The sequence below is a fragment of the Anneissia japonica genome, unplaced genomic scaffold (genome assembly GCF_011630105.1).
Source record: "Anneissia japonica isolate Jap-2015-1 unplaced genomic scaffold, ASM1163010v1 scaffold2003_len1103335_cov173, whole genome shotgun sequence".
NCBI classification, from domain to species: Eukaryota; Metazoa; Echinodermata; class Crinoidea; order Comatulida; family Comatulidae; genus Anneissia; species Anneissia japonica.
Genome location: NW_022758706.1, coordinates 894,044 through 921,950, shown reverse-complemented (window position 1 = coordinate 921,950; position 27,907 = coordinate 894,044). Strand labels below are relative to the sequence as shown.

Below are 27,907 nucleotides of genomic sequence, written 5' to 3'. Positions count from 1 at the left end.
CCAGCTGCTTGGCCTACGATTGCAACAGCCATCTTTTGAACCGGTGTTTTCGGTAAATAGATATATCCTGCTTGTTATTGTTTCATAAATTTTACATGTTTTCATGAGAAGCTTATAGGGTTCGTGAAACGTTTGAGGTAACACTACCGAATTGTATATTTTGAATTTGTCATTCTGTTGTGGTCCCATTATGATCGAAATTTAAGCTGCTCTAACCTAGGCCTAGTGGGCCACTGCTAGTGCCTAGGCCTACTGTCTCTGCTGAGTCTGACTAGACTAGGCCTACGTGCTGTGCTATCCATTTTGGTTGTGGGATGAGCTAGGCGCGTAGGCCTACATTTTTTTTGGCAAAGAATACGACAAAAATGTAACAAGTAGCAATTTGGTGAGAAGCAGGTAATGTACTTCCGATTGTGTGCATCTGCTAAATAATCAATTATTTTGAAGAATAAATATTGTGAATGGTGGATATTTTTTACTACATACAACAGAAATACTTTCTTAATTCTTAGCTGCCTAGGCCTAGACCACCTACACAAGCAATCTGGCAGATGTACAGAGCTAGGACTTGATGAGTCGCTTATGCACTGTAGTGCTAAAATTGTATTTTAATATTTTCACTGTTTGAATTCCGAAAAATACTCAACGATGCTTTCTCCTCTACTACTATACTACCACAACTGTCGAAATGAATATTAAAAAACTGTTCCACATTTTAAAGAAATTCGAGATTTCGTCAACATTTTGCCTCTTTGTAAATCCGCTGGTGAAAATAGAATCTCATACTCTGGTTCGCAACATTGGAATAGTTGATCTCCTCTAGAACAACATTCTAAACTCAAACAAAATATTTATTGTTTTACAGAGATAATGTGTTTATTGTCGGCCTAAATATTATAAATAATTATAAACTTCTGACAAGTATTTATTGTACCTTTTTTCAATATACCGTAAGTATGCATTTGAAAATATTAATATTTTTTTGATATTCAACTCATCTAGAAACAGATTTATTTAGCCCCTTTAGTCATTTACTCCTCCAGAATGCAAAATGATAACCACATTCAATCAATATTTGTTTTTGTTAAATAGGTAATTATCAAAGAGCATTTTGGTATTATATTACAGTAGAGTATTACACAAGTCCTCAATATTCATAAATGTTGAGAATTTCATAGGTTTTATTCTACCAGAATAAAATGCTATTCCATTGTTTGGATAACAATCAGAGATCTCTAGTTTTATGGCTTTGTATACAGTAAGCATAGATGGGTATCTCTGGTATTGCAGAATACACAGAACAAACAAAAATTTTGGAATGCAGAAATGCATAGAGATGCAGTGATATAAATTATAGTAATATATATGGTAGAAATTTGTGATTACATATAAACTCTTCTAGAGATGAATTGGTATTAAATACACAGCAAACTACTATACAGTACTTACTCGAGCACTCAGAGACCCATCCCAACCGCCATATGGTGACCAAGTTGTGTAAACCTGTTGTAATTTTATACTATGTTCATATACGTATTTACATACAATTTTTCTCTTAAATATAACTTCTACTTTTAGTGGTTACCGTAACATATATACTTAAACTTTTGTATTTTTATACTATCTTTGTACAAAGTTTTTATAATTTAACTTCCACTTGTAGTTAATGTACGTAATTAACTTAGTAGTTGTCTTTTACAGCCTAGTCACTGAGAAGTAAATTGTTTACGTCTTTGCCTTGGCTGCCCTGGAAATCCTTTTTACAAGGTCTCTTCTTTTCTTTCTATCTGTGCCAGTGATTTAATTTTTCTAAGATCAGCTGTTATTTTTATTTTCAAGTTTATGGGGCTGCTTAGGGATTTCATGTCATTTTCTAGTATTATTGGAAGTGCTGACAGTATCATATCACCTCTATGCCTCTCTTTAAAACTTTTCTATATGATTTTACATTAATTATATAAATAGTTATACTTTCATTGTAATAATAATAATAATAATTTTTCCAATGAAATTTGACTTTTGGAAAACTACACACAATTTAAAAAAAGCTGAAGACATTTTACTTTCAGCAATGTTATGACGTTTGCCCCGCCTCCCTTGTTTTTGCCAGTCGACTTCTTCCAGCTGCTTGGCCTACGATTGCAACAGCCATCTTTTGAACCGGTGTTTTCGGTAAATAGATATATCCTGCTTGTTATTGTTTCATAAATTTTACATGTTTTCATGAGAAGCTTATAGGGTTCGTGAAACGTTTGAGGTAACACTACCGAATTGTATATTTTGAATTTGTCATTCTGTTGTGGTCCCATTATGATCGAAATTTAAGCTGCTCTAACCTAGGCCTAGTGGGCCACTGCTAGTGCCTAGGCCTACTGTCTCTGCTGAGTCTGACTAGGCCTACGTGCTGTGCTATCCATTTTGGTTGTGGGATGAGCTAGGCGCGTAGGCCTACATTTTTTTTGGCAAAGAATACGACAAAAATGTAACAAGTAGCAATTTGGTGAGAAGCAGGTAATGTACTTCCGATTGTGTGCATCTGCTAAATAATCAATTATTTTGAAGAATAAATATTGTGAATGGTGGATATTTTTTACTACATACAACAGAAATACTTTCTTAATTCTTAGCTGCCTAGGCCTAGACCACCTACACAAGCAATCTGGCAGATGTACAGAGCTAGGACTTGATGAGTCGCTTATGCACTGTAGTGCTAAAATTGTATTTTAATATTTTCACTGTTTGAATTCCGAAAAATACTCAACGATGCTTTCTCCTCTACTACTATACTACCACAACTGTCGAAATGAATATTAAAAAACTGTTCCACATTTTAAAGAAATACGAGATTTCGTCAACATTTTGCCTCTTTGTAAATCTGCTGGTGAAAATAGAATCTCATACTCTGGTTCGCAACATTGGAATAGTTGATCTCCTCTAGAACAACATTCTAAACTCAAACAAATCAATATTTGTTTTTGTTAAATATGTAATTATCAAAGAGTATTTTGGTATTATATTACAGTAGAGTATTACACAAGTCCTCAAAATTCAGAAATGTTGAGAATTTCATAGGTTTTATTCTACCAGAATAAAATGCTATTATTCCATTTTTTGGATAACAATCAGAGGTGTCTAGTTTTATGGCTTTGTATACTGTAAGCATAGATGGGTATCTCTGGTATTGCAGAATACACAGGACAAACACAAATTGTGGAATGCAGAAATGCATAGAGATGCAGTGATATAGATAGTAATATAGATGGTAGAAATTTGTGATTACATATAAACTCTTCTAGAGATGAATTGGTATTAAATACACAGCAAACTACTAAACAGTACTTACTCGAGCACTCAAAGACCCATCCCAACCGCCATATGGTGACCAATTTGTGTAAACCTGTTGTAATTTTATACTATGTTCATATACGTATTTACATACAATTTTTCTCTTAAATATAACTTCTACTTTTAGTGGTTACCGTAACATATATACTTAAACTTTTGTATTTTTATACAAAGTTTTTATAATTTAACTTCCACTTGCAGTTAATGTACGTAATTAACTTAGTAGTTGTCTTTTACAGCCTAGTCACTGAGAAGTAAATTGTTTACGTCTTTGCCTTGGCTGCCCTGTAAAATCCTTTTTACAGGGTCTCTTCTTTTCTTTCTATCTGTGCCAGTGATTTAATTTTTCTAAGATCAGCTGTTATTTTTATTTTCAAGTTTATGGGGCTGCTTAGGGATTTCATGTCATTTTCTAGTATTATTGGAAGTGCTGACAGTATCATATCACCTCTATGCCTCTCTTTAAAACTTTTCTATATGATTTTACATTAATTATATAAATAGTTATACTTTCATAATAATAATAATAATAATAATAATTTGTCCAATGAAATTTGACTTTTGGAAAATTACACACAATTTTAAAAAAAGCTGAAAGACATTTTACTTTCAGCAATGTTATGGTTATTAATTAAAAATCTAAAATAATAAATTTTAAAAATAAATGAATAATAAAAAATTTTTAAAAATTAAACTAGTCCTGTAAAGCGCTGCTGATTACGAAGTATATTGTAGAAATGTGCGCTATAATAAATGTTAAAGTTAATGTTAATGAAAATTATTTCAAAGTCATAACCTTATTTGTTCCTGTATTTAAATCTCTGAAATACAACATCAACACTTTAAATTATTGTGTATAAACCAGTACTTAATTCTGTTTCTCCATTCATTTTAACCTTTAACCTTTTGATCCGCAACAGTGATGCCCTTGAAAGATTAATAATTGAGCACCTTGATTGATTTAAAAGTAGAGGGTATGATGAATCTCACATTGAGATACATTTACCAATAGCCAGGCTACAAAACAAGATAATAATTATAATAATAATCTAATATATATCTAACTGTAATAATTATATCAGTCCTATAGTAATCATAATAAGAAATAAGATAGTCATAACAATAATAATACAGATAGTAAATAATTAGTTAAATATTTGATTAATAATTTCATTTTACCTAATTACTAAATTTTACTATATGATCATAATATTTAAAAAAAAGACAATCATAGCAATACTGTAGCCTATATACTAATAGTAAAAATTAGTTTATATGATTATAATAATTTATTAATTTTAGTTTACCTATAGTAATCCTATAGTAATCATAATAATAATAATAATAAAAACACAATCATAGCAATAGCCAACTGATAGTAAATAATTAGTTAAATACAATTATAATAATATTAATAATTTTAATTTACCTATTAATAGTTTTACTATAGGGGTACAGTATTCAAATCACAAGGTGTTGTCATGTTGAGAATGTAGATGTTCGCCATCACACATATTTCCTCATACAGTAGGCACTTTGAAATACAGGAAAACATTGTTTTTCACTCTCAATGTTTTAATCTAAATATTTGTAATTACTGTTGATTTTTTTTTGCCACTTACACTGTACATATTCTTCACATTAAATAATGGCTTGAATCAAATTATGAATTTATTATCATTGGCATTGGTGTATCAGTGCCAATTGCTATGTTGTTCTTTTAATGTTATCCTATGACATTTTAATTTCTAGGTCAGCTGATGATTCATATGTCTTCCAAGAACCAAGTTCGACTCCACCATGGCGGATCAAATATCAATGCAATTGCCGGTAAGGAAACATCTTAAAACCATTCTGTTTTTTAATTTGGGAAGTTATAAGTGCAAACCAATTGATCGTACAGTAGTTTCATTCTTGATTTAAAAATTAAACAAGGCAAACAAGGGGACAGATCAGTATTTGTACAATCTGATTAATCGTTGTTGCTGAAATTAGGTTTTTTTGACAATATTTTATTTAATGAGGTGATAAGTCAAACAGATTAAATGATAGACTTGATGTTCTACTCTTGAAAAGTGATGTTAATTTTTATTTTTTTATTTTATTTCCATATCAACTGATATACAGAAATTATACCTCCAATTAAAAGTTGACATCAGGTAAATATAGGTAACAAACACAAAAAAATATGTCATGAGGAAAGAGACCTTGATTTTTGTGCCAAGATTTAAACATCTATTATAACATATTATAATTTCATTGATGATAATGTAAAGTCAAATTGAATTGAAATGACACCTTGATGAAGAAGAAATGGTAAACTTGTACAATACACTTTTTTTTTTATAAGAACCAGTAAAATTTTGCCCAGGCTCAGTGTTCTTATTTTTTGGCCAATTTCAGGCTCAAAGTGTTTTTATTTTGTTAGTTTACACACCTTTTAAATAAAGGATTATTTAATTGTACGGCAGTATGCATTGTACTGGAATGTACAGTACGTGAAAGTGACCCCACAAAAAATGGCCCCCAAATGTCAGATAGGTACTCCTACTGTACTGTATTATAGAGGGTATTACAGTCACACCTACTGCACATAATGTGAAGATATAACAGATATAATATTTTGGTTTTTAAAAATATAAACCTCATTTGAAATTTTACCTCAGCCTCAATTTGTTCTTATTTTGTTCTTAATTTTTAAGCAATTTCAGCCTCATTGTTCTTAAAAAATGTGTTCTTATAAAAAAAAAAAGTGTACAAGGCAAGCCACCATTCGTACACCATGCAAAGGCACGTACAGTACATTATAAACCAACTTAAAACCACTCTATGAGCTTCAGTATTAACAATATGATTTTTTAAAAAAGCTTGGATTTTGGTTTTTAATTACCTCTCTTTGCCTAGTTTTTTGTGTTCTGTTGCCTTCGCCTTTCTTAAAATTATAGTTTTCATGTAATATTCATTGACTTTTTTGTTAATTTCTTATTTTAATTTGTGTGTGTTTCATTATTAAAACAGTTTTAACAAAAATTAACATAGAAATAAATATATGACGAAAAATTTTGATTGATACTAGAAAATGGAACATAAAATATTAATTTTAAACATACTTGACTCTAATAAGACAGTGTGCAAATTACAATAGAACTCAAAATTAGGCCATTTTCCTGTTATTTGATGCTTAGATGTCTATCTGCTCCTACTCTTTGTTTCAAGTGCTTTGAAAGCATAACAAAGATCGTTATGATTGGATCATAATGAAAGCTATGGTATGCAGAAAGTCACGTTTTAGAATAAATTACTGTCACTTCCTACGATATCTTTGTTTCGGTACTTCTAACGCCAATCATAATAACCAGATGTCATCGTGAATGTTATTAGCTAATCTATAGCTGTGATTAATTTGTATCACCAGCATAAATATTTTTACAAAGAAAATATTTATACTCTTTTTTAATTTATATTTTAGTGCATAAGTTGTCGCCACAACAAAACAAAAGGAATACTGTAACAACAATAACAATATGAAAATTAAGACAGAAAATAAGGAACAATGCATTTTTCATCTAGGAACTAAACCTTTAATATTATTGTTAATATTATTTGGATAACCTCCATTTTTGGCCTTTCCATTCAGCCTTTGTATCCTTTGCTAAAAAACATTGCCTTTAACTGTCGTCTGCTATTTGTAGCCATATCTATGCCAGTGCTAAAAAAGACATGATTATGTATGTGTGCTACTGTAAGCTATTACCAATTGTGCACACATACATTTGAATATTAAATTGTGGTTGAATAGCAAAATATTATTTTAAACTTAATTTTGAAAAATTGGTTTCAATAAAATTAATATACAGTACCTTTATCTTATCTGATGGTATGTCATTTCGGTTCAACACCTGATATAATTAGTGAATTCTTGTAAAGGTCTGAACTATTGATGATTCCTTTTGTTTTTATTTTTTTATTGTTTTTATGCACAAAACTGGATAGGGCAAAGGTGTTCCTGGCTTGATTGAGAAGCATTTGGTAACTTTATGGTTAAGGGTACTTGATCTGTCTCAGCAAGGTCACCGTTGAATGGTTCAATCAATGTATGCCATTATCCTGAGCATATTAGCTCAGCCAGTTAACAACCACCTTTGCTGAAACCAAACATAATATGTGGTCATCTGTTTAGTAATCGTCATACGATATGACAGTACAAGATGTACTGTATGAATGTGTGTGTATACAGTATATCATGACCTTTGACATATTCATACATACTTGAAACTATATTATGATAATACTATGATACTATATAATGATTGATTTATTGTTTTTATAATTTACTATTTTGTTAGTAATTTCTTTTTTATTAGACTGGATGCTATAAGGAATGTAATTTTAAATCCTTTAAGGCGCCAACTCAGACAGCATCATATGAATCGTGGTATCTGTGTAACGCGACGAGTGGTCATGAGACTGTATCGGGGACAGTTGTGTTTAAGAATATACGATAACTGGTGTCGGACTATATTGTATGCTGCTGCCTTGAGTTGGCCTTTAGAGGGCAGCATTCAGAATTTCTCTTACAGTACTGTAACTTTGTGAATTTGAATTGCATAGATTAATAAATTTTAATATCTGATCAGTAAAATTTTCAATTTTCCTTTCAGCTGGCTCAGCAGTTGAATGATATGGTCAAGAATTTTACGTTGCTGGATATTTTGAGCAAAGAAGAACAAGAAGACCTCTTATCCAGCAAAATTGACCTCATTAAGAAACAAAATGAAGAACGTCTCAAGCGGCATCAAGTAATACATACTTTGTTGAACTAATTAACTTCAAGAACAATAACATTCTATGTTTGAATTACTTAATTTGTATGTAAAGTATTAGATTTCCAATTAAAAATTAGAATTATTATGCACCATAATTAGCAGATACATGTAATAAATAAAATTATAAGTCAATACAGTAATAATAATAATTTCCACTAGTGTATGATTTGAAATTCTACTAATTGCTTATTGTTCCATTATTCATTGCATAGATTCTAAATTGAGGCATCTTGTCACAAAATGGCTAAGTTGTAGCAAAAATTGAAATTCATGTTATTGGTATTTTCAGATACCTGAGTATGTGATCTTTAAAATGAGGGGTCAATCATTGAAATTGGAAATTTCAAGCCTAAGTTACTGGAAAGTGAATCTACAGCACTCTTAGAGTCATGATAAACATGGTTTTGAGTAATTGCCTTTCAAAGTTATTTGTGGATACATTGTTTAATAGAATGAACTATCAAAATACGTTAAATAAACGATTTGTTGACCACTTCCAGAACTAATACTTTGGGATATGATTAATAAGACATTAAACTGTTGATATATAGTGAAAAACGAATTTGGATTTTTAGGCATTTTTTTTAGCTCCCATATTTTATAGCTCATTTACTCAATACTGGCCTGTGCGACAACTCAACCATTTCGCCACGGCATGCCTCAATTGACTGGCAATCAATTTAAAGGGGTTTTTTTAGTAAAAATTCTGTATAAGTCAGTGGTGTTTTGTAATTGAGCAATTCAATATTTTAATTTGATTTTTGAAGTTTTTGTTTTCAAATTTTCTAGTGCAGTTCCATATTAACACTAACTGATTGACAATCACACATAATTTTCAATATTAAAACATGCATAACATGTTATAAGCAGTGTATCTTCGAAAGTGATATCTCACAAGCTTTATGTCATAACTTTTGAGCCCACATTCTGGATTTATAGTTCATGCATAGTACTGTAGGTATGGTAGGTATCTATGTGATTAAAGCATGCAAGGAATTGGTTGGCATTTCGCCAATCTTGTTCTTCTAAATCTCTGCTTGTTTACTAATTGAACATGAAAATATGACTACCGTACAGTGTATTTTAATAATGAATAATATGGCTAACATCATGGAATATGTTCAATATCAGTAATAAGTTGAATATTTAATTATGTTATTCATTATTGTTTAATTAATATAATTTTTTATTGTTATATTTTATTGATTTTAATATTGATTATTATATAATTATGTATATAATATATAGTTATGTTAAGATATTATATGTATATATTTTGTTATATTATATGTGTATTTTAATATTTTGATTTTAAATGACCCTGAAGATACAACACTATACTATACATTATAGTTAAACTTCAAGTTTGGCTACGTAATTATTTTATTTTTAATAGTCCATTTTTTTTAAATATTAATATTTTTATGACTTGAATAAAATGACAATTTCAGGAAATTGAGGAGGATAAATTACAAGCAGCAGGAGGCATTGGAAGTATTAAACCTGTAAACAAAGAAAAGGAAGATCAGCCAACATCACCTCAGGTAATTGGTCATTTACTTTAAGATCGTGACTTATAAATCTACACATTAAATGTTGATACTTATTTATCATTCTCATATTCCTTGGTTTCATTCATTTATTCATTAACTAATTTCATTTCAAAATCTGTTTTATTATTTATTTCCTTTTTCATCATATTTCTACATTTTAATAATTCATGTCGTCAATCATGTGAGGGTGTTTTTTTTTTCAATTTTTCTTTTCTTTTACAACATTTGAACTTAATTCCAATAAATTTAGAAAGCTATATAATCTTTATTGTTCAATGTATACATCAACAGCAATAGAATTCAATACAATTATACAGTAGTTAAGAATTTGCCTGGTTTTTAATATATAACGGGTCTGTTATTCAAGTTAATCAATCAAAGATTAATTAATATTTTTTCTTTGCTATTCCCAGTTATCAAGATCTCAGTGGAAATCTAGCTCTGATGAACAGCGTAGAGAGTGGGTGAGTTTTATTTTACTACTGAATATTTACAGAAGAAAACAGGCTTACCTAATAAACATAAACAACTATCAGAGAGCATTGAATTGTAGAATTAGCTGGCAAAACATAGGTGGTCTAAAACAAGACAGTGTAAAGGAAACATAGAGACAGCTGATGATGTTATACTGTAAAACCAGAAAATTTCGCGGCTCGTAATTTCGGCCGTTTTCACAACATTAAACTTTCGCGAATCGCAAAAGCCTAAATTTTATTCAAGAGAGGAATACCATACAATAGCTGAAAATATCATTTTGTGAGTTCCAGGCCTAGGTTAGATAGGCCTACAGCCAATGTATAGGCTACAGTAGCTAGGCCTAGGCTAGGCGCCTTAAGCCTGCAGCCCTCAGCTGGAGGACCAGGACTGAGCTGGCCATCCAGCACAGTTAAGAGAAAAGTTTACACACATACAGTACTCACTCATACATACGATATTCCTAAATTTTATATGAAATTCAAGCATCCTACAATGAACAATGTTTATCAAAATATGTGTTTTATTAACAAATTATATTCCTACACATTGATTGATGATGACTGAACATCGTGGTATGTCATGCTGTACGAAAATTAGTTTCTATTTTAACTTCTTAGTATACACTGCAGAGTGGTTGCACATGTGCAATCACATGCAGTGATGATCAGAACCTCCCTGATCAGTATACTTACTGAGTAGGTTAGGATAGGCCTAGAATCTACGAATTTTTCGAGCTCAACATCAGAAGTTAAGGTCAGAATATTGGTTCAATAATTGAAATACATTCTATTAAATTTATACACATTTATTAAAATTCACCAAAATAATTAAAAATACAATTTTTAAAATGCTGAAATTGTTACCTCTTCACAAACATGTTGCAATTTGTGATTTCAGTGATTTATAACGTCGACCAAAATCTCATTTCTGAAAACTTATTCGACATTCACGATGATCAGATAGTATTCTACCGATCTTTTTTGAAACATAGAAAATGTGACCTGAAAATTATTCGCGGCATAAAACTTTCGCGAATCTGGGCCAATCGCAAAAGTTTAATGCGCGCGAAATTTCCTGGTTTTACAGTATATAATTATGATTATAACAAATATGATTTATTATATTCTAATCACTGTAAGACCTGTATTATAACTGTAATTTAAAACATAACAGCCTGGTTCTCACGAGAGACCTAGTATCCGGATCGGGAGCTAACCGTTAGCGCTAACCATTAGAACCTATGTGAGAATGCCCGATCGGTTAGCGTTAACTGTTAGCGGTATCCGGATACCACTAACAGTTAGCAAGTGAGCGCGTTTCTATCATCAACCAATCACACGTACGCGTTTACAATTTCCAGTTTCTTATTGGCCAGTGATTCGATCATCATATTCTTGGTATCCGGATCGGGATTTTCTCAGTTAGCAGGATCCGGATCCTGCTAACCGTTAGCAGCCGTGTGAGAGCATAGCCAATAAACTTTAAATCAACCCACACCTCGGCTATTAGTGATACCATCTACTCAACTGAGTATGCCAAAGCCTACTTTCAAAGATATTGTGTAGCATTTTGGGAATGCTCCTGTGGACACTATACCCTTCAAGTAAAATTTCATGAATTAACCAATTCACTTACTTCTATCACTATAGTACATGATCAAAATGAAATAACCACATCAATATTTGAACCCAAGACTTTCTTTTTCCACCTGCATGTTCGCTTGACCAACGCAAAGAAGTATTGCTCCTCATGTTGGATTTTTCTTCAGCATTTGATACGATTTCTCATTCAAAATTGATGCAACGTTTAAATTTAGGTACTTACTGTGGCCAACAGTTGTTGGCCGACGCGATTCTGTGTAGAACGCAAAGAAACGACGCGTGCTCAACAGATTTTGACGATCCGTTCATGCTGCCACCGACAGCAGACGGCTTTGCATCGTCTAAGGCTCACAGGGAGAGGGAGGGGTCATCGTACAATGCTGTCAGTGCCCGGCCTAACTTTTCGCTTTTGTATTACCGGTCATGCACTAAACTGGCTCTAAGCATATTTGTCTAACACGTCTTGAATCAGTTATCATAAATGGATGTGTCTCCACACCATGCATTATGAGTTGTTTGGTTCCACAGGGCTCAGTAATTGGCCCACTTTCATTCATTTCATACACTTTCTTTTTAACAACACTGAATTCACATGACTTGTCTCCTCATCTTGAAAATGCTTTAGAGCTGAAGAATGTGCTATCGTTTGTCGGGTGTCCAGGGTGGCCCCCACCTGTTCCTTACTCGAGACAATGGCATTGTCTTTTGCAATGCACGGTAGTAGAGCCATAGACTTGGGAGGTGGAAGCTACCGGAGCCCAGCATACTGCCTAACGGAGTGCCTGCGTGCACCCGGGTGTGACAGCAACGTTGTTTCGACATCAGTGGGTGGAGCCCTGTTATGGATACCTATGCCGATAGCGCTTATACATTTCGGTAGTTTAAGTCGAATTATTTACTGCTTGTGTTTCTTTGCTGTAGAGTGCATTGAGGCTTTTTGTGGAATGCACTTTAATAGAACTGATTTGTTGTTATTACCATTACCTCAGGATGGCCATCCCAGAACACCGCCAAATGGGAACCAGTCACCACCAGACAGAACCACATCACCACACGGAATGCAAAATGAAAATGAGCACATCCACATACAGTTAAATAATGAAGGCAGGGGCTTAGGATTTGGTTTAGTCGGACAAAGAGGAAGGGGTGTGGTTGTGAAAACAATTGTGCCACAAGGGGCTGCTGCTATGGTATGCTATTGCTTTATAATTTATTCCCTCTTTTTAAATAGTAGTTTCCATTTCATTTAAATCTTCTCGTACATAAGGTTTTGTCAATGAAATATTTTTTTCCAAAGCTTGCTATTCCTTTCAGCTTTTTTATGAGAACAGACATAAGAGTATGAACCTTGAAAGTTTTACATTTCTGTTCATTTGATTTTTATTTATGATTTGATTTCTGTTTCTGCTTATTCATAACTGTTTACCCCTCTCAGTCTATTTCTTCAACAGACTTAACTAATTATCATGTGAATACATACCTTCTATGCATCTGTTACCTATCACATTACATAGTGCCATTAGTACTCATTCCAAATATACTCATTTGACAAATGTCTGCTGCCCTCAGTAGTGAATCTTAGCACTGTTGCTTAACAACATACAGATATAATTTTTTTGTTTGTGTGTAGCTGTGGTTTGGTGGTTTAAGTCCTTGTCCTCCAATTCCAGCTTCTGTGAGATAAAAATGATTTTTTCCCTTACGAACAAAAACAATTTCACTTTGTTTGTGACCTTTAATAGAATTTTTTTCAAACATCTTAGGATGGAAAAAAAACAAACTAAAACTAAATGTTTCTTTGCGGTTGCTTAGGATGGCCGTCTTCAACCAGGGGACATGATGATAAGTGTGAATGACACAAATGTAAAGGGCTTTACAAGAGATGAGATCGTTGACCTACTTATAGCAGAACAGAAAAGAAGCCCAAAGGTCACATTGCTGGTTATGCGGGTAAGTGGTTCACAGTTGGCATGGAGGCGCTGTCTAGAGACTTGGTCATGATTCCTGAATAAATTACCTGTGGGGGTTCATGGGGAAAGATTTTATGGTGTAGGATGGCCGAAAATCAAAATTGTACTTTTAGACAACAATATTAGAGATTTGCATTCACAGTAACTTTATTTAGATCAGCAACTGATATTCTTAGTCTGACAACCTTGTCGTTGGATGACAGGTTTTTTGCTTTGTTTTTGAAATTTTTTTAACAAAACATTCTTGATTTAAACACTGAGCTTGTTTACTGTCACACTATGAAACTTTGGGCGATCTGACGTCATCATAGCCGAAGCACATGTCTAGTGCAAAACACCCCACGAAAATGGACCAATTGGCGGGCAGGCAGAGTTTTTGGGGGCGTGACCTATTCTGTTTACAACTAGACTGCCGACCAACATTACCCAACGAATAATGTGTGCTTGGAAAAACATAATCAGACCTAAAGAAATGCACGCAAAAACAATATAAAAATCGCATCAATTTTATTGGTAATAATTAAATTTGCTGAGCAGTACAGCTTCTTTGCAGTTGCTTAGGATGGCCGTCTTCAACCAGGGGACATGATGATAAGTGTGAATGACACAAATGTAAAGGGCTTTACAAGAGATGAGATCGTTGACCTACTTATAGCAGAACAGAAAAGAAGCCCAAAGGTCACATTTTCCACCCCTGACCATGACACCACCACTGATATCACAAATGTAATTTAACTCATTTATTTTGACATTAACATGTTTATTTTGACAGGGTGGACAACATATATCAGGCAGAAATCAAAGAAACCCACCGAATTCTAGTCAAGTTGGAAATGTGTATGGACGAAATGTCAATAAGGAAATGGTAAGCAGTTGACTTTATTTGAATCAAACTTCGTGATTTTATTTTGCCGTGTTTACATTTCCATTTCAATTTTTACAAATATTTTATCATTTTAACACTTACACAGCAACCATTTTGTAAAGTTTTGTCATAATGTTAGTTTTTTTTAATACAGTGTGTATCAACTTTGATCTGACTATGGCTTTGTTCCGACATCGCAAGTCAAGGTCAAACAACGATTACAGGCGCAGCGAACTATGTGTCCAGAAGCATCACTTGCCCAGTTAGCGACTGATTGTAGGAGAAATTATAGAAGTTCTGGGTTCCTAACTAAGTTTAATCTGTCCAAAAAATTATATTAGATTTTAAGTTTTTATTATTATTACTTTTATTTTATTATTATATTTTCATTTAGGCATTGCAGGAAATGAGAATTCTTTGATGATATATAATTTTGCTATACATATTATCTTCAATTGTTGTTTATTATGTCGGTAATCTTGTAATATCAGGAGTTTACTGTGAAAAATGACTTGTATACAAAAGATGGTGGGTTTTCAAGACGACGAGTGTCAGAAGATGTTTGTGGAAAGGTATTAGTGCTTGTGGTTATGTGTATCTATGTCCATGAATACCATAATACTGTGTTGCATAGCCTAACAAAACATTTTAGATAATGAGGACATATTTAAATATCCCTGTATCTGTATATATTTATAATTATTTATTTATAATAGTTTGTAACATATATATCATAATATTGCACAGAGTTCATTGGTGCTTTGAACTGGATTCTGAAAAATTGCAGCTTACCTAACACATAATGTCACTAGAGCAAGCCTAACTTTCTACGCCAAATATTACATATCTCACAAACAAGTCTAATCTTTATATATTACAGTATATCTTTCTAAAATAAAAAAAATATATATATATATATATAATTGGTGACTTCGGAAAAATAAAAATCTTTATACTCCCCTCTATATGCAGATATTTTCTTATCAAACTGCCTAAAATATTTTAGGGATATTTTTTTTATTCAAGTATTTTATATGATTATGATGGTATTTTGAATTTTCTAACAATTATATGAAAATAATCATAGAAAATGGTAAACTAATACTTAATTTCATTTTATTAATTGAAAAACATTCAACCAATGCACATCAATAATGGATCCCCAATTATTTATGATGGTGTGATGTCTATTAAACCATTTCACCTGTGAAGCCTAGCTGGTGTACTAATAATACTATCTGCTTTTATCATAAAAGTGTTTGGCATTTCTTCAGAAAAAAGAAATGTTTTTTACCTATGTCATTGAAATCATTTACACATACAAAATATGCAACTGTTACCTCCCCCACCCGCTGGGGAGTTTTCCCAGTCGTGTTTGAATAAGCAGCATAGACCAATGGAATAGATTAAATCCTACCAGGTACACATCCTGGACGGAGAGAGATGATAACATATACGCACTGCCTTCTCCGATAATATATCAAATGGGATTAATTCATGCTGGCAAGTACGTTACAATCCGGCAACCTAGGTCATAACATATCTCAAGAAGTTGCATTAGGTTTAGATAATTTAATAAACTGAATGTAACTCTGTCCATACGTACGTTAAATGCAGTCACATGATATAACCCTGTAGTCTGAATATTAATATTTACCTCAGCATGAATTGTGAAAATTAAGAGTATAATTATTAGACTATAGTGAAAAATGTAGTAGATTTAATATGAAGTTTGACTTTGAAAAAGATAAATTAAAAGATATAAATGTTTAGTTTTATTAATATTAATTATTCAAAACATACCAGTGTGTATCAAATTTAGAGAACACTTTTAACAGATGCTTCTATAAATTTTCTCATATATTCAATAAGTGATAGATTTTCTTTTGAAATTTTACTGTTTTTTAAAAATAAATATTTAAATATGTATTACTATTATTTTATTTTTTAAATTTAAAATTAGGATGTCATAGTTACTTTGGAAAACTGTCAAAATAGTTCAAAAGGTCACATAACCAGGGTGACTGAAATAAAAGAACACAAGGTAGGATAGTTCATTCCCACAATGCAACTTTCTTCTGATGCATTCTGGGAACATTAACTGTAGCTACCTTGAAATAGTGTATTTATGTAGCCAGTTGCTGTTTCTGATAATACTGCATTGCTTTTGTGAAATTAAGTTTTGAATTTGTAAACCTATCCAAATTGAATAGAAATAGTTCATAATATATTTCTCATATTTTCCCCATTCCCTTTTTTGAATGCATTTGTGTTCCTCAGTACAATAATCAAATTATTTGTAACTACATGCACTGCAGGATATCTCCCCACTTGCACCCCTCCATCCCCTATAACCTGATTTAAAGCAGGGGTTGGCATAAAAGTGGGTTGACGGGCCAAAGTGAGTTTTTGACCAATCAAACATTGACATTTCCAAAAAAAACCTTCCTGCACTTCTTTTATACTGCTTTATGATCAGTTTTATTATTACATTTTGCATGATCAGCATTAGGCCATAAAAACAAGGGGTTGCAAGCCAGAAATGGTATTCAGGCTGCATACTTAGGGTTGGCGTAGGCTGCAACAAAATTGCTGTAAGGCCGCATGTGGCCACCAGGCAGCACTTTGCCCACCTGTGATGTAAAGATTGTCAGTTATGCAACCTAAAATTCTGGCCTAAAATAAACTTTTAGTGCAAGTTTTTATGTTAAGATGTTCAACATACAGTAGCAGGGGTCTTTAGTTGGAAAAAGTCACTTCTAAGAGATTTAGCTTAGCACATTTAATTTAATTTCATTTTGCTGTGCATGGTGATAACCAGTAACTATTGTCTGGGAGACAATTGATAATAAAGTACAAACATGCAAATATGAATTTGTGGAGATGGGTTATTGTCCAAGATATTCTTCTTGCTTGCAGGAGGCCTTCCAGATTTCCGGGAGACTTCTGCAACTTGCAGGACACTTGTGACCCCTGCTGTAGGAATATTTGAACTTGTTAATCTCAATTATGATTGTGAATGTTCCCCAAAAAACAGCTACTAAATTCCTAAGTACATATAGTTGTATCTTTGCTATTAGGATTCTCATCTTCAAATCTGGGAGTGTGATATATGCATATCTATGACCCTGTTCTGATTTGATTGGTCAGAAAGTTTGATTGACATTCTGGAAGGTCCAATGATTTTGGATATGTTTTTAATACCCATTTTCATTATTAATATGCTTTACCTTTGATCTGCTACATCCCTTGCTATAGTCATGTAACATATTCCTAATTAAATGTTCCATTCTGCATTCCAACTCCTATAGCTTTTACTAATCTTAGTTAACTTGATGTATTTTTAAAGGTTTTCATTTTTTTTAGACTTGTTACCAGGCTATTGAACTTCTGGACAGATGAGTCTAGGATCCCATAGATAAATACTGATTGAAAATATTATGAAATTGTTTTTTTATACTTTTGTGTATAGTTTATTTCATGATAATTCTTTTTATTGTACATATTTTCCAATCATGGTAAACTTGTTTGTGATGAGCTGTCAACATAAAAAAAATACAATTCAATACATTATTTGATTAGTTTTCTTTGTAAATTTAAGGTGTTTAATCATTTTGAATTGAAAAAAATTAAAATAAAAAATACAGAAATAATACTACAGTAGAACCTCTTCTTTGTGACAACTCATTTAAAGCGACACTTTTTTTTATTTCAAAGGTGTTCATCCCTTAATAGGGTTCTGTGTTTCTGTATTCTTTTCATTGATTCCGTTTAGTTAGTTTTAGTAGAAAGTTAATAAATAGCACTAAATATTTATTGATTTTATTTAAACAAATGAAACAGATTGTACTCAGGGATGAACATCTAAATAATTAATTATAATAAATAAATGATTAAATAAGTAAATAATTTTTTTTTTCTTAATCTGTAAGATTTGTTCAGGAAATTTTCTTTCTTGATCAGCTTTCTCTCTTCGGTTAATTCCTAAATACCCTGTTTGGCTACTATTTCAGACATTGAATGTAGAGGTGGACTTAAAGGGCCAACAGCAGCGTAGGTCGGCTGACAAACGAGTCCCTGATAACCCAGCTCAAGCTAGCTCTAGGGTAAACGGTTGGAGTTACGACAGTGTTCTCGGCTACTACAAAAACGTATACATGTCTGTTTGTTAGTCTTGTCATTAATCAAACATATAGCTACTTGATTAACTGCATCTTCTTTTTTCCACCCACGCCAATAGCAGTGCATTGTTTGAATGGCTTATTTATTTGCATGCTGCATTTTGAATTCAGTATAATGTAGTCAAGCCCATATCCATTTGGGACAACTCGTACCAAAATTTGGTCAACTCGTACTACTTTGTTTTTGCCAATCATACCTTTAAGGTTGCCTCAAACTTATGCATTGATGCGCACATCTTGCTGACTATCAAACGTACACTAAGTTTGTTCTGTGTTGTACATCAATTTTGTACTCTGATTAACGTAGAGGGAGCAGCATAGCTCAGTCGGCTAATCTGGTGGTAGCCACTGTGTGTGCGTTGAACCGGAGATCTCTAGGTCCCCGGTTCAATTCCCATCACTGCCTCTCCTTGTGTTTCAGCTGGAAGGCTGAAATACAAGTTACAATAGCGCACCGTCTTTCAGATGAGACATTTAAGCAATTGTGTGCAATATGGCGCATGTTTAGTTCAAGAACACAGTACACTCTTCGGAAGAGTAGGGGATAGTGTGCTGCTCAATCACCACCAGAAGGATCCTATTACAAATCTTCAGACTTCCCAGTTTATCCTTTGAGTGATTCACACCGAATACTTACTTAGATTACTGTAAAGTAGTCTGGAAATATTGAGAAATATTTTCTAATACTTTGTATGAGTTGTCCAACAATATGATATGTTTTCTTGATTACATCCTTTAGAATATAAAGCAATTATTACAATCATCAGTTGTCGGAATGCATTAATAGTATGCTGCCCTCATTTATTTGCTGCTAAACAGTAACAAATTTTAGATTGCCTGTAAAAGAATGCACTGTTATTGATATGAACATAATAATTGACAGTCATAGAAATATATATTATGCTTTATTTACATAATAATAATTAATTACTTTCAGTTTCCACCTTGATCATATACTAACAGCATTACAACACTGGCCTGACTGGTTTAACGCATGAGATGTGTGTTTATGTATCATATTAGTCATTGATTATTCCATTAAAATTCTATAGAGGAAATAGCTATTTCCCTGTGTGGTAATAACTAACAATTTCCTTTACTTTCAGGTTGTATATTCAATTTTATTATGGCATATTTATTAATATTTTTCTATATCTACTTAACATTTTTCAAAAAATATTTGATAAACCTAAAATCTTTAAGTTATTCTGAAAAGGTATGTTATTAACACTATTATAAGTGATCTTTGAGAATGTTTAATCTTAAAAAATATATAATTAGGTATGTTTATGTATGTAGGTATGTGAGTCTGTATGTATGTGGGTATGTATGTATAAATGTATGTATGTGTATGCTATGTATTTACAGTATATGTGGATGGAATGTATGTACGTACGGTATGTTATGTATGTACAAATGAATATAGAGGAATGAGTATATCTTCTTTAGTCTGTTTTACATCTCAATGTTTATAGATGAGAATTGAGCAAATAACAAGTACAAACACTTTGATAAACAGTACCATATTTTGACATCCAATCACTTTAACAGTGACTTGATCAAGTCACTTTGTAAGTGACTTGAATAACTTTACGACTTTTTTAATGTTACATGCCATCCCAAAACCAGCTTACTGTCGCTAAATGTTAAACTAGTAATTAGCATAAGAATATGGCAGTATTGTATACCTTAGTACAGAGAACCTGTAATACTTTACTCATAACTTTGGCAATAGTATGTCAATTCCAGTCCAGTCACCATTTTAAAGCTTATAATGTGGAGAATATATTAAGTCAATTTTTCTTTTTTTGTCACTGATGCTATTTTTGTGATCCCATGCCTCATACATGACATTTTTTCTTCTGGTTATTAACGTGATGTCTCTGTATTAAATTTACCAATATAAAAATTCTTTGGTTACCTAATTTAACAATTTTGCCTCCAAACTTCAAAAAAGAAAAAAAAATATAAACTGTCAAAATGGTTTATATAATAGTGATGCATCAGGGGCGGATCCAGAAATGTCCAAAAGGGGGGGCCGAAAGTTGGGCCGATTGAGACAACACTGTCGTAGGGGGTCCGGGGCATTCTCCCGCGAAATTTTTGTGTTCTAGATGTCCGAATATAACATTTGAGGCATTCTGGGCTATCATTTTTTTCTTTTTCTCTCTTTTTTTCTTTTTTTTCTCTTTTTTTACCTTCCAAAAAAGGTGGGGGGGGGGGGCAGGCCGCCCCCCCCCCCCCAAATTCGCCCCTGGGTGTGGTGGTCAATTTACCACTCATATTCTCAAAACAGGCATATGTTCCAGCTTTGAACTAGGCTTAAATTTGTTCTGGTTACAACTTCAATTTACAATTCACATTCATAAAGAATTGTCATCAAAATACAATTAAATCTGTTGCTGACTATCTGACAACTGATACTGTATGAGATAATTTTGAAAGCAAATGAAATTTTAGATGTCAGCTACTGCATATTTCCTCTTGATTCAAATGAGGTGACTTTCATTAATAGCCTATTATAGTATACTAAATAGGTTAGTAGTTGACATTAGAACTGCAGTTTTAACGATACGAAATGACGTCATTTTTCAAGTAGAACTAGAACTAATTTTTGTTTTATGAACACAGGTAAAGCTGCAATTCCTGTAAACTATATAACAATACATTTTTTCTTATAATATATATAACATACCGTATTTATTTGAATAAACACCTTGAGAAGTGTTTTTGAGGGAGCGTTTATGCAAGGGGTATAAATGGATACATATACATACTCAAACAAATTCTTCTTAATTTCACTGTAAATGTGAAACTACAACACATAATTACCGTCAAAATGTGTTATTGTGCGACCATAAAGACCTACTGATCTCGACCAGGTTAAAAAAAATGTAATTCTACTGGAGTACAACAATAATAGAATGTGTTAAGAATGGTGGCGTTTATTCAAGGAAGAAATAAACTCCCCGAGGGGGATTTATTCCCAGGAGGTGTTTATTCAAATTGGTGCGTTTACTTAAATAAATACAGTACTAATATGCTGCAATTTAACCATTTTATGATAAGCACTTATTATTATTTGAGACTAATCCAAATAAATTTTTAAAAAGCACCTGACAGTGGCGTGAAATCTGAAAAAATTCTAAATACTAGTGATTAAAATTTAATTTTTATTTTTAAAAAAAGCATGTTCGTTTATTATTTGGCTCTTAAAAAATGTGTTAATTTGGACACATATTATTATGTTATATTTCAGTAATTTAAAATATTTAGAAAATGCAAGAACATGCGTAAAACATATCAGAAACATAAATTTACACTAATATTTTATATTATGCCAGCCTAAAACCAGACACATGGTAATTGAAACTATGTATGCAGTCAGTTTGGTTACTTGGGTTGTACCCTTGTTTCAACCACTTTATTTTGTGGCATGCTCCATTTTCTTGCTGCTGTAGGATTTTACTAATACTATATTTACTTATTTCTAGTTTATTGGATAGGTAGGCAAATGAATTATTTCACAGTTTCATTCTCTCGCGTCTTTAGGAAGAGTGGTCTGAAAAGAGGAAACAGAATATTGATCGTGTTGAAGCTGAGATTCAAGCAATGAGAGAGCAATATGAAAACCAGGTAAGTAGCACTTGTGTAATATAGAAGCGGTAAATAGCTCAAGTGATGTAAAAAAATATGTTGTATAAAACATACTGCAGACTAGTAGAAATTTAAATTCAGTCCTGAGTAGGAAAGGTATGTGGAATGTAAAATTATGACATCACAATTGTATTAATGAACAGTCAATCCATAGAGTGAATACTTCTGCCCTGTACCTGAATACCAAACAATACGCAGACCTGTTATGTGCGATTCCATTATTTTCTTTTATGCTCTGGAGTAAAAAATCAAATTTATGTGAATTTTACATTGTCCTTTGATCTTTTTGTCATCTCAAATTTAATCATCTCTGAGTAATCTTGCTGACACAGACAACAGTGAATACATAACCGCCTTTGGAGGAGGTAATAAAATTTTGTTTGGTACATAATGTCCTGAAGCCTCAATCAACATTACATTTTTAAAAAATTCATACCTTATTCAGCTTGATTACAGGTTGTATTATTTTTATATTTCATTCTGATTTTAAATGTTGTTTTAAGCCATTAATTGAATTAATTAAATATTTTACAACCTCTACAGAAACAGCAAGACGCTACTGTATCGCCTACATTTGGGGGTCATAGTTTCCTGGATGATCCAAGGAGAGACCCAAGCCAACCTGACAGGTCATCGAAGCAGCATGGAAGCAGGCGAAGTCAGCATAGCTATGGTGGTGCCGATTTCGAAGATGCTACATCGCTAGTGGCTAGACAGAGCAAAGAGCATTCAAAGCACCATGTAATTTACCCTAAAGTACCCAGTGGCGGATTCAAGAGGTCCCTAAAGTTTTCAAAATAAAAACAAAAATGGAGAAAAAACTTTTAATTCTTAGGGTGCCATTTCCGGACATAATCATAAATTTTCTTACTTTTCTTTTATCTAGACCCTCCATCTCGGAAAGTCCCTCCCAGGGCCCCATCTATTCGAAATTTCTGGATCCGCCACTGTTACCACCTCAATTCTTAATTTTATCTATTGATGACTGACTGCTGTGTTGTTTAGCTAGGGTTCTATTTCAGTTTATCTCTACTGTGATAAATGTCATCCCTCAATCATGCATGATATCAGTCATATAATATTCAAGAAGGGTTCAACAAGTCCAAGATACTTCACCTACTGTAGTTTGTTTACTCGAAAAAGTATGGTACATGTTGGTGGATGATAAGAGTTTAATGTTTATATATGAAATTGGTAGTTTTTGAATCCTGTCGCTTATCTAATGGGTTGTGGAGGTGTGTCTTCTGCACCTTTGCTGCCTGCATAGAAGTTGCTTTTAGGGTTATATTCTCATATCTCATATGAAGTTGACAATCTTAGTAGGAATATCTTATGTGAAAGCTTTTATCCAAATTTTCTTTGACAAAATACTTTTTTATGCCCATATATAGTCATGATGCCTATATATGGTCATGATGTGATGTCATCATGACCATATTTAGGCATGTCACATGTTTTTTTGTCAAATAAAATTTGATAGTCTGGAATTTGGGGAATAAGGTACAAACGCACACATTTCTAAAGTTTACATTGCTGGTTAGATTGGCATTGGCACCGAAAGCTTTAGTATATTAATTTTGTTTCTTTTGAAGGCATCAAGAAATATTGACATTAGTATGACAGGAAAAGAAAGAAAAAGGTATGAAAACTGGAAAAAGGAGAGGGAGATAATTGATGAACAGCGCTTAGCTCGTCACAAGAATGCAGCGGGGGAATGGAAGAGGGAATGGGACAAGGAAAAACCTGGAAAACGAGATAACAGTCAAAATGAACGGCAAGCTAAACCACCACCACAAGCAGCAAAAGGTACAATTTTGGGTCAAGAACATCAATATCTTATTATCTTAATGTGTATCTGATCTTTAAACTGAGCAGCTTAACTTAGTTGAGAGCAGTTAACTCAGTCGGCTAATCTGTTGGTAGCCATTGTGTGTGCGCTGAACCGTAGAGACCTCTAGGTCCCCGGTTCAATTCCTATCACTGCATCTCCTTGTGTTTCAGCTAGAGGGCTGAAATACAAGTTACAATAGCGCACCGTCTTTCGGATGAGACGTCCAAGCCGTTGGTCCCGTGTGCATTTATGGCCCATGTGCATGTTAAAGAATGCAGTACAATCTTTGGAAAAGAGTAGGGGATTGTCTCCCGGTGTACTGTCCAATCTCCACCAGAAGGACCCCACTGGAAAGAAGTTTTCTTCTTAGACTTTCGTTGCCTATCCTTGGTGTTTACGCCGAATAAATCCTATCCAATCCAACTCTGACATGTGAAATACGATTCTACTTGGGCTCCTAGATAACCTTTTTGGAATGTAATTTATCACTCCCTGATAAAAAGTGCATTTTGTTTCACCGTTTATGAAATTAAATGTTTCTTCACAGACACTAGCTTCCATTATACATTGACAAATCAAGTACTGTATGTCAGACACCTTAAATCTGAGCCTCCTCCCTTTCCTGTGGATTTTTTTTTGTTTTATGTGTGAATAAATATTTAACAATTTTTTTTTTTTTAAAGTAAATAAAATTCTGTATTTTCAAATTATTTATTTATTAACATTATATATTTATTTATATTGTTGTTATTCATTATTTTTACTCATTATTTTTGTTAGGTGAAACTTTTAATAATTTTTTCCACACCATGCTCTAAAGCGCATAGAGGTATTTTACATTATGCGCTATATAAATTGACAATTATTATTATTATTATTTATCAGACACTTTAAATCCCCTTTTTCATGGAACAATGTACTCAACCTCCTGCTTTTCTTGTGGATTTTTTTTTTTTTTTTTTTGCATCTTGTGTTTACCTTCAGAACATTCCTAGTCTTATATTACCATGTCAATTCCATGGTTATTATTCCCAGTTTGGCAAACACATTACATAATTTTAACATTAACCATGATACTCTGCCCTCTACCCATTTATTGTATATGATAGAATAATTGTCTGTCTCAAATGAACACAGCCCTGGAATTTGCGCCACACCAAATCAGGGCAAAACTGCCTATTAGAAATGTTCCATTTTCTTTAAATGTCACAGTGCTTGAGAGTGGATATTAACTAAACCAATGGTTCTTTGATATTTTGTATCATTGGTACATCGCATTATTTAATAATAATCACTTTCTCACTTAATTTATAATACTAAAGCCTGATTTTCATAAAATTGCTACATGCTCGCCAACTGCTTTCGGTGATGCTGATCAATCAGTTGAATCAAGGAGCCTTCACAAACTGCATAAGAACAGTGTAAAGGATTGCAGTGAAAACACTGTAGCAACATGTAGCAATTTCATGGAAATCAATCTTATAAGTTGCAAGTCATAGACAGATGTACAAACTATTCTAACACTCCAATAATTTGAACCAACAATTCTAAGATTAAAAGCACATCACCTTACAACCATACACATTGTATTGTCATTAGTTGAAAAGATTATAAACATTTGTTTTTTTTTTTTTTTTCTATTTTAATTGACAGGTCGTGCTATGGTATCTGGAAATGAAACAGAAGATCCTACTCCTCAGAGTTGGGGGCGGGGACGTGGTCGCGGTAGAGGTGTGCCGAAAATAGAACAACAAATTAACAGTGAATTCAAGTACTCAAAAATACTCTCAGCAAGTAAAAAGAAAGTAGATGAAAGTAAGAAAAAATTGGATGAAAGTAAATTTGAAATGAGCGAATCAACAGACAACTTACCACCTAGTGCTGGAGATGGCTTTAATAGTCCCGCTGTAGTATCTTCAGGAAGTGATCACAAAGAAACGCAGCCTAAGGGTGATTTACATATAAATATACCAGACCCTGAAGAGAGTGCTACGATCACATCACCAGATACTTTCAAGACCCCACCTGGTTTTAATCGAGTTATTGATTGGGCAGAAGAAATGGATAGGTTAGATCCCATGAATAACCTTTGACATCGCTTGCCGTATGAATTTATAACCGAAGTGAAAATATAGAATTTTTTAAAAGGTGAACGTTGCCAAACAATGTTAAAATGTGGTGAGGATGCTATATGTTCGGTAATTGATCCCTATGACTTTTTTTTAAGGTTAGATTTTATGTTATTTTCATACTGCACAAAAATATTTTTGTTGTGTCAGTTATTAATTTAATCATATTCAATATCTGTACCATACGATGGTTGAAGTATAGCTCTTTTTGTGAATGAAGAAAACAAATGAAATTTACTGGGTTTTTTCAAGCTTTAAATACAATTCGTTCAAGTAATATACATTATTGAAATGGAAACTTGCAATTTAAAATAGTGCAAATGAGATGTTTACATAGTTTTTTAAATAACTGAATGTAGATAATTCTAGTGCCAATCTTATAATTATGTTTCACTGTAAGCAGGCCAGGGTAATATTTAATTTGGGGATAGACATGGCCAATTATTGAGATGAAGAACTCAGGATTTTTATTTTTTTATTAGAGGTCTGGATACATGAGACTGCCATATTCAAGAATGTTTTGTTTAGTGAGTGCAATGACCCTTGACTGTTTCCAGGGATATGTGTTCTGAATTACAATGTTCCTTTTTTTTGGAAGTTAAAGCTTAAAAAGGGAAAGTCAGTTCACCCTTATAAAGTGGTATGTTTTGTATATCATATAGAATTATCTTTGTGTTATATTTCTTATTCAGCTTTAGGCACCAGGGCCAAGGATATGCCAACAGTGAACTAAATCACTCTGCGAAGTGGCAATCTCATCACATTACAACAGGGACTGTATATCTATTAAATTTATTGCATCTCTGTATCTATATATAATATCTCTGTGCTTATATCTATTCTAGCATCTATTTGTCTAGCATTTAACTATCCATACATAAACAACTCTGTGTTTATATAATAGCATCTGTATTATGTGTCTATATTTCCTCTAATTGACTATATATGGCATTTTTCTATTTTTAGTATCTTCTGATAGAAATACTGCTTCAAACTTCATAAAGACATTTGGTAGTCATTAATATTGTCTTGACATAGGAATTCTACTTTTTAATTTTTTTTTTTTTTTTTTTTTTTAATTTCTACTTATTTTATTTTTAGGCACAAGGCCAAGGATAGGCCAATAGCAAACATAATTCACTTTAATAAGTGGCAATCCTTTCACAAGATAAACAAGATGCTTTGCATAAACCAAGTGTTGTTATGAGGCTTAGAGAGTGGAGTAATGTTTAGTCATGAGAAAATAATCCATGACAGGAATTGAACCCAGTACCCAGGGATTGGAAAGCAAGCACAAAGCTACAGCTCCACTTTGCAACTTACATAAATTACCTAGTGTATGTAGTAAAAATGAGGCTGGAAATGGAGATTTCTCTGTCTACTATAGCATTCTCTTTCTACACAATAATACCTTCCTATTCATAGAATTTCTCTATAGCATATCCTTGACTATGTTTGGCTAAATATAGTAT

At 32.8% G+C, this 27,907-nt stretch overlaps 1 protein-coding gene across 7 annotated transcripts; it reads left to right on the top strand.

The window, feature by feature from the left end:
- The first annotated feature begins 27 nt into the window (after positions 1-27).
- On the top strand, positions 28-27,907 carry LOC117125363 (coiled-coil domain-containing protein 9-like). Of its 7 annotated transcripts, none has more exons than XM_033271850.1 (14): positions 28-52; positions 5,098-5,175; positions 8,007-8,144; positions 9,623-9,715; positions 10,138-10,188; positions 12,792-12,992; positions 13,615-13,752; positions 14,545-14,637; positions 15,129-15,209; positions 18,651-18,788; positions 22,371-22,454; positions 23,019-23,216; positions 24,068-24,281; positions 25,960-27,907. In XM_033271850.1, the coding sequence occupies exons 2-14, from the start codon at positions 5,146-5,148 to the stop codon at positions 26,397-26,399; spliced, it is 1,899 nt and encodes a 632-aa protein (XP_033127741.1). In that variant the 5' UTR covers positions 28-52; positions 5,098-5,145; the 3' UTR covers positions 26,400-27,907. The 7 variants fall into 7 exon arrangements, with proteins under 7 accessions (XP_033127741.1, XP_033127740.1, XP_033127739.1 ...); XM_033271849.1 differs by lacking the exon at positions 28-52 and adding an exon at positions 123-137; XM_033271848.1 differs by lacking the exon at positions 28-52 and adding an exon at positions 2,092-2,172.

Bases quoted from the DNA above. Each gene is read 5' to 3' on its own strand.
- LOC117125363 (XM_033271850.1), top strand. From the start codon at position 5,146: ATGGCGGATCAAATATCAATGCAATTGCCG. The intron at 5,176-8,006 runs GTAAGGAAACAT...TTTTCCTTTCAG, and splicing joins AAATATCAATGCAATTGCCG to CTGGCTCAGCAGTTGAATGA. The intron at 18,789-22,370 runs GTATACATGTCT...TCGCGTCTTTAG, and splicing joins TTCTCGGCTACTACAAAAAC to GAAGAGTGGTCTGAAAAGAG.